This window comes from Sprattus sprattus (assembly GCF_963457725.1).
Source record: "Sprattus sprattus genome assembly, chromosome: 6".
In the NCBI taxonomy this organism is placed as follows: domain Eukaryota; kingdom Metazoa; phylum Chordata; class Actinopteri; order Clupeiformes; family Clupeidae; genus Sprattus; species Sprattus sprattus.
Window position 1 is genome coordinate 3,604,561 of NC_137925.1, and position 12,500 is coordinate 3,617,060.

The 12,500-nt window shown below is 42.4% G+C and overlaps 1 protein-coding gene across 1 annotated transcript; it reads right to left on the reverse strand.

Moving 5' to 3' along the window:
• Positions 1–2,287: 2,287 nt before the first annotated feature.
• LOC308366554 (androgen receptor-like) lies at positions 2,288–11,542 on the reverse strand (the record flags this gene model as incomplete). Its single annotated transcript, XM_080840271.1, has 8 exons — positions 2,288–2,446; positions 3,049–3,200; positions 3,674–3,804; positions 6,010–6,154; positions 6,790–7,059; positions 7,530–7,646; positions 9,294–9,433; positions 11,415–11,542. The coding sequence occupies 8 exons, from the start codon at positions 11,540–11,542 to the stop codon at positions 2,288–2,290; spliced, it is 1,242 nt and encodes a 413-aa protein (XP_080696397.1).
• Between the last annotated feature and the right edge of the window lie 958 nt (positions 11,543–12,500).

A 12,500-nucleotide genomic window follows, 5' to 3' on the forward strand; every position in this document is an offset into this window, starting at 1 on the left:
TCAATTACTCCTCTTTTATTATTATTATTATTATTATTATACACACCACATTTAACTAAGTGTCATCATGCACGCTTTTAGTGGCAGCCACTTATTCTGCAACTGTCTATCCTACTATTCTGTTTTATATGATATGGTTTTGTATTATATTATATGCATACAATATAAATTACATATTTCAATTATTTATTAACATGTAATATTTACAAACATTGTAATGTGCTTATGCAACTTAAATCAGTGCAATTCAAAAGGTTTTTCATGATATAAATAGTTCTTCAGTTCTATATGGAAGATTTTAAATTGAGCCAGCACATAGTCTGAAGTTGACAAAGGCCTTCAACCATAATTAAAAGGTCTTTTATCAATAATTAAAGTATTTATCATGTTTTAAAATGCACTAAGCATCCATTATACACGTAACTTTTAAAATTAGTCTTTCTGGCTGTGTACCGCTGTGTCAGAAGTCACACAGGAGTTGCTACTTAAAGGTGCATTAAGGATTAATAGCTATTCGCTAAAGGTATGCTAGCAGCTAAAACTAACGAAATCTCTTGAAATGTGCTGACTTTGACATTATGACAAACTAATTACTCAACGACTGTCCTTACACAGTCAAACATCAGTCATGTGCAACACAAGACTAAGCAAGACGGCAAATAAGCTACTTACTAGATCGGCAGAAGGTAATCAAAGTCAGGTCGGCGGGCATCGGCAGGCAAAACTACAGAAGGCAGTTATATGCCTATCGACCCTGCTATGCCATTGGCACGGACGTGCCATTGGCACGTTATTTTAAGGTTAAACTGCTTATCCTAACCCTAATCCTGAAGCATAATTGTTTGCATATTGTGCCTTTAATTCATATGTGACATTTTCTTGTAGGATAAAGTTTATAAAATATTAATGAGGTATATTATAGTCAGGAAACAAAGTAAAAGAAGCTTTAAAAAACTAAATCTGCTTGAGAAGAATTACACATCCTGCTAACCTGCTCAAAATCAGACAATTCACTTGGAATTAATTATAATTGTATTTAGAAATGGTAAACATCCGTATGCTTAAATCAAAGATTCTACATTGAAATCAATATTGGACTCAAGACTATGTCTACTTCCCTCCCATAAGAACAGGCGGCTCTGGGACACTAAGAAACAAGTTTCCTCTTCCTCTCTCCTGGTGCTTCTGCCCTTCTCCACTAGGTGGGGGTAAAGCATAGTCACAGGTTCGTCTGGGACTATTCCCACAGGGTTTTATGGAAGGTGTTTATTTAGATGGAAGTAGAAACCTTATTAGAAGTTAAAGGCATAAAGGAAGAAGATAAAGGCATGAAGGCAGTGTCAAGCACAATCACCTTGGCAATTAAAGCTGTGTTTAGTCTCATAGACAGGTAGATAAGGAAGACCAAACACATACATCTGTTTAAACAGGAAGACCTCAACGGAACAGTCTTTTAAATACTGTCCTGTGACACACATACACACAGACACAGACACACAATCACACACACACACACACACACACACACACACACACACACACACACACACACACACACACACACACACACACACACACACACAGACACACACACAATCACACACACACACACACACACACACACACACACATTCACAACAGATGACATCAAAATAGTACTGAGCGGAATTTAATAGATTTTATTGGTCAATGTTTAAGACAGAAAATAGTCTGACACAAGAGATACATGTGAATAAAAAAAGATATGTTCACCTGATGACCAGGCGAGTTGGTGTCACAGATGTGTACAAAACAATTCCGTCCCTGATATATATTTATATGTACACCATGTTTCGTTTGTCATGGCTATATATGTTTTGAACGCACCATTGCAGTTCAAACTTGGACCTGAATTCACAGTTACTTGGTTGACACATTTGGTTCATTGAAATTCCTGTTTAAGCTGAAAACATTTCAGGTATCAATGGCATTACATACAGCAACGCCTCGTCCAATACAAGGCTTCGACAAAGATGGCATATAACAGTGTTTCTCACAAGCACAATAAAAATAGTAAAGGCAAGTTTATGTTTTGATTAAGCTATGCTACTTTGTCATGGGGATAGCACTACAAACAGTTATGTACTATTATGAAACCCAAGACATTAAATCCCAAACTACTGAAGGCTACAACAACGAGAGGGTTATGAAAGTATGGCATTTGGAAATGGACCGTTATGAAGAAAATGACTAGAGCTACAGCTTAATAGACCCACTTGAAATGATGGAGGCTGGAAATTGAAAAGGGTTATTTATGGAACAGGATCGGCTTGACCAGGCCTCCCAGAATCTTGGGAACATGCACGGAAATGATCTCGGAAATCATCTCAGGGAAGTTCACCTTGTTCTGGAGTGTGAGTGTCTGCATATAGAGGTCGTATGTGAATTGATGGAGCTTCTGCACAATCTACGGGGGAAGAGAGAGGGGGGAGACAGGGGGGTTGGGAGGGTTAGAATGAAGGCTGCCGTGTGTGAAGTCATGTGATGTGTATTTGTCAAGCACCATGTACTCAGCATCTGAGCCAGGAAGCGCTGACCAACAACACTCTACACAAGATGTAATCACACAAACGTGTTCGGAGGAATTATTCCACTTTACAAAATGGTAAAAGTAAAGTATAAATATATAATAATATAAATATATAATATCAAATAATAAGTAGTATGGTATAGTTTAAATATAGTAGCCTACATTACATAAATATTAACTAGCTAAAGTGGATGCTACCTGCATCATATACCATAATATGGCAGATGCGAATGTTCTCCAACACGCTGAGATATTTCCTACTTGGCTCCAAAGACCGTATTTTCCTATTATCTCCTTTTCTGAAATCAAGGAAGTAAATATATCTTTCAACTGAAACGAACTCCCAGAGATGACTTCCACTGCTGCAAAACATTTCAGTCAACCTGACCTTCACCAGACATTTTTCTGTCTGAAATGAAAAACATGGGGGAATGCTGAGGAGGAGGAGGAGGAGGAGGAGGACACTTGTGATTGGTTACCATCTGCAGGTAGTCCAGGAGCTGCGTGAGCTGGAACAGACGCTCGGAGCGGCTGCTGTGGTCACGGTCGGTCACCAGGCGATCCAGCTCATTGATGTAGGTGGTCCGCAGCTCGTCAAAACAACTCTGGCTCTTCAGCCCCTCCGCTGGAACTGAGGGGGCACACGCGCATTGAGATCAGCATTATCAAGGAAGTCATCCATTAAAACACACACACACACACAACCACACACTCACACACACACACACAGCTACACACCCATACACAAATATAGTCAAACGCACTCACAGACACGCGCGCGCACACACACACACACACACACACACACACACACACACACACACCACACACACACACACACACACACACACACACACACACACAGATACATACACACACAAACACACTCACACAGACAGATATAAACTGCATACACACGGCTAATTGACCATGAAACAAGAGTTGTAACTAGGAGATCAGAAACAGTATGAAACACACACACACACACACAGACGCACACTTGCACACACACACACACACAGACACACATTTGGACCAAATTGACCATGAAACAAGCAGATTCATGTGAAATGGCCGGGCAGAGAGTGGGCCCCCTGGACGTACTGAAGCTGAAGAGCAGCAGGGCCTTCATGCAGAGGAACTCCTCCCGGCTCAACCGCAGGCCACTGAACCTCTGAGAGAGCCTCTTCAGACGCACGCAGTCCTCATACATCCCCGACACATGCATCCTCTGCCTGCCACAGACACAGAGAGAGAGGGAGAAGAGAGAGAGAGAGAGAGAGAGAGAGAGAGAGAGAGTTTTGTTTTGTTTTATTTATTCATTTACTTTTATCTTTTATCATTATTATTATTATTATTATTATTTTTTCTTTCCCTTAATGCTGATCTCTGTGTGTGTGTGTGTGTGTGTGTGTGTGTGTGTGTATGTATGTGTGTATGTGTGTGTGTGTGTGTGTGTGTGTGTGTGTGTGTGTGTGTGTGTGTGTGTGTGTTGTTATCAGTATTATCACTAATGTTGCTGTTATCTGCTGTTAATATTGTTGTATTGAGTGCTTTGGCAACAATGTATCGCGCATTCATGCCAATAAAGCCATTTGAAATTGAAATTGAAAATTGAGAGAGAGAGAGAGAGAGGGAGGGAGAAGAGAGAGAGAGAGAGAAGGAGTGAGGGAGGGAGAGAGATGACAGAGAGAGAGAGAGAGAGAGAGGGAGGGAGATGAGAGAGAGAGAGAGAGAGAGAAGGAGTGAGGGAGGGAGAGAGATGAGAGAGGAAATATATAGAAAAAGAGATGGAAGAGAGAGGAAAGTGAGAGAGAGGGAAAGAAAGGGATGATGATGAAGTCTTCTATCCAACCATTTAGAAGTCAAAGAATATTTGGGTAATAATTGGGTATTGAATGATAAAATATAGAACATAACAGCACTGTTGTTTATATATCACTATGCAACACTGATATTCCAATCCACATCAGCTGATCTCAACTCTGATTCAACTCTGTATTTTACAACAGCATATTTTCTGCCAGCTTTTAATAAACATGTTCAGCCATGACGCAGGACCACACAAGGGGTTCTGAGGACACATAAATCTTGTCCATCAATTCGTGGAATTTCAAATTTGGGATTGCAAAAGAGACTGAAGAGTAGGGTAGGGGGCAAGAAAAAGGCTGTAGTGCAGCGGAGCGAAAAACGATGAGGAGGAGGAGGAGGAGGAGAGGAGGCCCAGTAAGCGACCGTGAGAAACTGCGGGGGAGAGTGAGAGATATCACCGATGGGAAAGGAAGAAAGCGACTGACTAAGAAAGACACAGAGGCAGCAAAACGCAGAAGGAGAGAGGGTGGGAGATAGTGCCCCAGGCGAGCGAGAAAAAGAGAGAGGGAGAGAGAGAAAGAAGGGGAGAGAGAGAGACAGAGAGAGAGCGAGAGGCAAGGCCAGAACAGAGCAGCATGGGTCACAGAGGAGGGGGGGTCAGACACAAGGTTAGGCGTCTCCATTACCCATGCTGAGGGTGGGCCACTCTCCAGACTGGCTGGCTAATGCTGTATGAAATTTCACCCCGCCAGGGAGATAACAGCACATTTGTATGCGCTCACACTCGCCACCGAGACGAGCCTCCCTCTCCCTCTCCCTCTTCCTCTCCCTCTCACCGCCAGAGGCTGCCTGAACCCCACGTCTGAAAGCAGCACAGCTGGGAGCCTCAGAAGTACAGCACGCATAGATGTGTGTGTGTGTGTGTGTGTGTGTGAGTGTGTGTGTGTGTGTGTGAGTGTGTGTGGCACGCATAGATGGATATGTATGCTGACGGCACACTGCGATTGTTTGGGCTTCAGTGGCCGTCAAAACAGGGGCATGATGAGGGGGGTGGGGGGGGTGGGGGTTGTGTGTGTGTGAAACGATGTGTGAAAGTGATGCCTGGGTGTCAGTGCAGGGCTGCGATGGTGGCCAAACACTTGAGAATAGGCAGGTGTTGTCTTTAAAGGTACCATTTTTTTCACAGTTTTTTTAAATCATTTTTGAGAAGTTCAGCGCTGGGTTAAGGAAGGGTTCGTATTGTAGACCTTATTATTATAATAATCATCATTATTATTGTTATTGTTATTATTATTATTATTGTACCTCTTATTATTTCATATTTATTAAGTTTGAGAACCTTAGGGGCTATGACAGTATCATTTTCTCCATGAGAACCTTTCCTTTCAGTCCCCGAGAATCCTTTTATCCAAAATGTCAAGGTCCGTACGTCAAGCCAAAAAAACGTTCAAATTTCTTTTTCAGAGCCTTCCCTCGCTATCTAAACACTCCTCTTCCAAGGATAAAGCTCTCTTCTAACGAGCGAAGGAAAGTGAACTGCTGGGAACATATTGGGGGGGGGGGGGGGGGGGGGGGGGTTGGTGTGGTTTGGTGCGGCGTGGTGCGGTGCGGAGTGCAGCGGTGCTTACTCGTTAAAAATGAGGTCAGGGGCAAAGAAGAGCTGTGTGGCATCGGCCTCTGTGAAGGAGCGCCACCCCAGCCCAAACACCATGATCACCATCCATGAGTACTGAATGGCCATCATCTGGTCGTCCATGTGCAGATTACGAAACCCTGAAAGTGAACAAAAGAGATTTAATTAAGAATTAGTTTGACTTAATTATGGTGAGACTTACCCTCTGTTTTTTTGGTATCGTGATTATTCTTGCATTAAAGCATTAAAATTGCAATAACATAGTTCTACTTATTAACAATTCAGCAAAGTATACTTCCTACATCTGTATGGTTATAACGGGGAAAAGCAAGATGGTGTCCTTGGTTAAAGGCACCCAGTGCAACTTTATAGGCTTGAGACTCATTTAAGACAATTTCTAGTCTTTTTTACACGTAGTGAGTTTCAATAACTCCATAGCATTACATATCGACATTCAAGGAGCAAAGATAAGACGTCATTGTGTGGTGAGAACTGATAGAAAATCGTAAACAACAACAATCGCCGGTGGGGAGAGACCATTTTTCCATTGACTGGAATCCTGCTTTATTTATTGGTGGTACCAATAAATAAAGGGCTACGCTCTTGCGGCTAGTTTGAGCGCTCTTTTTAACGCCCAAAGTATCAAATAATGATGCAAATGTGCTAATATGGTGAAGTAAATGTCAATATCATAAAGATTGTCTTATCCAGAATATTTCCATTTTGATGCCCTAATGTTGCACTGGGTGCCTTTAATAGGATAGTAGTCACTCACCTGGCACCCCCTTGGCCCACTTCACCACAGAGACCAGCTGCCGCTCCCCCAGCTGGTTGAGGCTGGTGAGGAGGGTGGCGGCGGTGTCGGGCTGGGCCGGGTCGTGGCCTGCGTTCACCACCATGGGCTCGATGTGCTCTAGGATGCCCTGCAGTGTCTGGAGGACGTGGGAGTTCATGGTCCTGCTAGCAGAGACGGTCTCCACAGGGGGCTTGGATGGGTCGCTCCTTTCTGAGGGTTTCTGGGAGTCGATCACCTTCAGTTTTCGGGCTGGGATGATAGATAGATAGATAGATAGATAGATGGATACTTTATTGATCCCGAGGGAAATGAAGGTCATCCAGTAGCTTAACTTACATATATACATGAATCAAAATAAATACAAATATCACAATAAATACAAAAACAATAACAATACACATAGGGAGAACATGTACACAGAGGGTGGGGAGTTTACATATAACATGATGGGAAAGACAGATAGATGGGAAACTGTTGCAGACGCGTAAATAAAGTTCAGACAAAAACAGAAAAGATAAACTAAATCTGTTACAGATATGGTATAATTGTTGTATTATTATATAAGTATCCTGATAGGTTTCTTGTAATCTTAATATAACTGCTTGCCTAAGATGTAAATATTTGGAGAATGGGAAGTGAATAAATATTTTAAATTGCTATGAAATGATCAGTAAATATAAATAAATAGTTTTCAAGCCATCATGGTCTTCCCAGCTTACATCGGAGAGTCATCCCCGACTCAAAGCATCTTTTGAGGCGACAAGAAGGGCAGTTCTTCCTCCTGAGCTTGTCTATGGTGCAGTCGTTCCTGCTGGCACACAGAAAGTTCTGTTTCCCTGTGGGAGCAAAACAAACACTGCTACACTTAGGGAAAGACATAATAAATACATACATCAATAAATAAACGTTAAAAAACTGGTGAAGTTAGTTGAAGTGTGAGGAACTGTTTGGAGCTGAGTTGATGGCATTTTACAGAATAACTTTGCAGTCATAAGCAAACAGTCAAAGTCCAACCCAGGTGGCACTTCGCTAATATTTAACTAAACTTTTACTCTTTCTTTTTTCTCATTTTTGGTCCATTTGGATGACTGAAAAGGAGTGTGTCTACGATAGCTGGCACCTTGCATTGGCAGAAGTTTTCCCACGTAACTTTCCACGGACCACAATTATGTTCTCATCTTAAAGCATCAGTTAGGAGTTTCGTTCTCATTTAACATGCTAACTGTTTATCTTTGGGCGAAATCTTTTCTTTCATTTTTGAAATAAAGAACTACATAGTGCATATCCTGGAGGCTGGTGAGAACAGCAGATGTTTATCATCACATGACCACGTACCATCAAAAGGAGTTTAAAGATGATGCCAAAACTAGTTGCCTGATAATCCCTCAAAAAGTGACAAATTGTTGCATAGTGGTCCTTTAAATATATACATAAAAGCAGCAGCCGAATAATACAGAGTTGGACCAAAATACTCAGCCACTCACCTACCGGAACATTCCGTTTAAACCAATGAAAATGAACATGGTCTGGATTATGGTCACTGTTACTGCTATGCCTGTGTTGTTATCACTGTTATAACACTTAATAACACTATGACTCTACATAACCACTATGTGACTGGCTCCTTAATTTAATTATGTGCCTTGAATAGTAAGTGTGTGGTCAAATCTCCCTTGCCCTTGTCCAGTAGTATTACTTAACTAAATGCTAAACGGACTGCATTTATACAGCGCTTTTCGACTCATAGAGCATCTACTCATTCATACACCGATGACGGAGGCTACTATCTAAGGTGCCAACCTGCACAACGGGAGCGGTCAGGGCTTCAGTGTCTTGCTCAAGGACACTTTGACACTTGGTGAGGAGTCATCGGGATCAAGCTAGCTGGATGACTCATCAACCTGCTGAACCACTATCGCCAAAGTAGAATGTTCTGTGTCCGTTTTCAATTCAATTCAATTCAATTTTATTTGTATAGCGCCATAACAATACCATTGCCTCTAGGCGCTTAACAGAGCCCAGAGCCCAGAGCCTTTCTTATCTTTATTAAATGTATTATAATACTTAAGCTGACAAATACATTTTCCTCTGGTATAGTCTATCTGCCTTCGAAATTTAAATACATTGATATTTTTCTTTTTGAAGGATCTGCATTGTACTTGATCAGAAGGGGACTTCTGAAATCACAGACTATACAAAATAATAGTAATAATAACATTTTTCCAACAGACATCAGAGCAAGAAATGTAAGCACAGATGTTCCTTCCATCTGACATTCTCTTTTTTTTCAGAATTGATCTCATACCTGTGGCAGACACTAAAAAGGCACAGGGGGCAGCTAGTCCAGTAACTACACATGAGGTCTAACATTAATCCCAAAACTTGTATTATGTCTTTTGCTGCTGTGTTTGTGCCAGGCGGACACATCTTAGCCATAATAGGAAGGCCGGAGATAGTGGCTTGTGGACACCAGTCTGACTCACCCTCTGCCGCACGCTTGAAAAACACTTTGCAGCTGCCACATGTGAGAGCACCATAGTGACATCCAGACGCCACGTCCCCACAAATCTGGCAGGTCCTTGGGGTAGCCAGGAGAAGACTCATGGGTAACACATCCTCCAGCCTTAGGGTCGAGGGGGGAAAGACACAAAAAAACAAACCAATTATGGCTGCACATGGATGGTGTAGAGAGAGAGAGAGAGATAGAGAGAGAGAGAGAGATAGAGAGAGAGAGAGAGAGAGAGAGATAGAGAGAGAGATAGAGAGAGAGAGAGATAGAGAGAGAGATAGAGAGAGAGAGAGAGAGATATAGAGAGAGAGAGGGAGAGAGAGATAGAGAGAGAGAGAGAGAGAAGAGAGAGAGAGAGAGAGAGAGAGAGAGAGGTAGCTCATGGAACTGGTGAAGAGGGAGCCCATTCTGCTACACAGTGGGGGGTTTCATATGTTTCCTAAACATCATTAGTGAGAGACCTTATCCCAGAGCACCAGAGGTGCACATTGAACAAATAGGTGCCACAGTAGAGCAATAACACTTCTGGAAATGGAAGGAAGGTAATTCATGTGGCACACCTGATCCTACTGGGAGATAGTGCAAGTCTAGCGTAAGGGTTGGCCCGGCTCTGTGGAGGCTCCCAACCACAAACATAAAACAGTAATGAGGACAGGGCCTCTGTAAATGACACCAAAACAAAGCACATTGCACTAACTGCAGAAACACAAGCTAAAGATTACAGTAAAATACTTGTTATACACTTCATCGGAAGTATAGATGATATAACAAAGTAGATATAATAACAATAATAATCATTAAAAAATGAAAAACAATGTTTTAATGAATTATTAATAAGTCATGAGAGTAGGAGCTGAACCGCCTACTCATATTGTTATTATCCGTGGTCCTAAGCACAAACATTAACAGCAGTTGGTGTGAGCGATTATACGGTAATCTGGAAGAAACCCTGGTACATAAGAACATGTTACTAAACTGAGTGAGACTGCGCCCTCTTAAACCGGGAGGTAGAAACTGTGTTGGACAACTTTGCAAGAACTACAGGCTGCAATGCCAAATAATAATGCTGCAATGCCAAATAATAATGATGCAATTGCTATTGCTATCGGTGCCAAGGGCCATTCTGCGGCCTACACGTGCAATTCTTCATTTGAAATGGCATATATTTAATACGAAAAAAAAATCAAAACCGAAAGAAGATGATTGGAAGATATATATATATATATATATATATATATATATATATATATATATATATATATATATATATATATATATATTAAGTCCTTCAAAACTCTTTCGGTTTTGATTTTTTTTTCATAATGCTACTTGAAATGACAAATTTCACGTTTATTTGGATAAACATGCGTAGGTCTTTATTCAAATTAACATATTTCTATAAGTTCTGAAGAACTGCTGGCTACGTCACGTCAACATCAAGGTCTTGCATGGAGGACAATATAGCGGAATTTTAGAGCACTACCTGAAGCCTGGGCCGAGACCATTCTGCCCGGTCGCCCACTCGCATGGCCGGGGTAGAGAGGCGGTGGCCGGTATCCTCCCATACATCCCTCCAGAATAATATGACTCGGGGAAATATCCATTAAAAGTCAGAGGAGCGGTGCGCAATGTGTAATCATTGCAGTTGCGTAAGAATATGTCATAGGGAGAGTAGTTCATAGAGGGAACATTGCAGTGTCTTGAGGGCTGGCTTGCTGTCTTGCCTGCACCGTCCCAGTTTTTGCGAACACTTGACCCAGGTTGGCCATTGTATTCCAGTTCGGTTTTAACCATTCCTGCGTTCTGAGTAAAGGGATTCCTGGACCACTCATCAACATTATCTTCCACGGCACTGTGCAGTCTAGTGTTTGCGCTCAATAACTCATCAAAAGTAGACGGTGTGGCATCTGCTTCCTCCATACTTCGCCCATGCACACTCAAACGACGCTTCTGAGGTGGTGCTAGGGCTCTATACGACTGTCTGTTTGATATCATATCAGAAGTTGTCAACTGCAAAGTCGCCATGCCAAAAGGAGTGGTGTCTCTGTTCCTTTGCAAAGTTTCAACCAAGTCAGCCGAGTTTGTCACTACTGACCTTCTACCCTCTTTCTGAGAACGGAACTGTGACGATGGCGCACTTTCTCCAGTTTCGGGCGCACGGACGCATCTGTCCTCAACTTGGCCGTTCTCGGTGAAAGCATGGCTAGTCGAGGGCTGATCCATTTCGTAGTTATCCGACTCCGAATTGAGTCCGAGGGAGAGGGAAACTGCGTCGCACAGTTTGTTGGTGTCCTCAGATGCTATGGTGTGGGCACGATCATGGGAAGTGCTGCAGGCACGCGCATCAGCTCCATGCGTAATCGCAACTCCATGATCAGCAGTAATGGGTTGGCATTTTATGTCTGACTTCCACTCATGCATAGCGAAACGAGATAACCTGAACATATTACTGACACTCGAGAGACATCACAGAAACGGTTGGAAAGAAATGACAAGTGAGTTGGTGTGTGGGATCCCGGCGGAGCCGATTGGCTACGACTCAAGGCTGCGCAGATCTAACTGACTCGAACCAAACGGTGTCCTTCTTTAACCCTCCAACCAATGAATTTACGACAGGTCTCCCTGCTTTGACCTCGTCCTTCAGCGAGTAGCCTCTGGCGCGTTTCCCGCTCGCTTCTCAGTGTATGACACACTCCCACGGGCTTCTAAAAATACTGTTTACAGCAAGGGTGATTTGAGGTCCATTAATTATATTCATCTATAGCTTGCTAGCTATCCAGTGTGCTATTTGCCAGTGGATGGGGGTATATCCCCATCTCTCTCTCTCTCTCTCTCTCTCTCTCTCTCTCTCTCTCTCTCTGCTGGTATATTTCTTCCTTTGTTAAATTATTTTTCATTCCCAGTTGGGACTAAATGTCCCCCCCAAAAGGTCTATTGATAAATGCTACATCACCAATAGACCATATACAATACAAACGTATTTTTAAAATACATAGTAAAGCGCTGCAACATGACAGCAGTCTTAGGACAAACACAAACACATCGGAAACTGATTATCAGCGCGCGCGCTGTTGTGACAACAGAGAGAACACAACGGTTATGTGATGGTGCGGGTTCCATTGGCCTTGATCCATGCATGGCTTTTCAGAATGTCACCGAGAATATCTATTTCAGGGCCAAA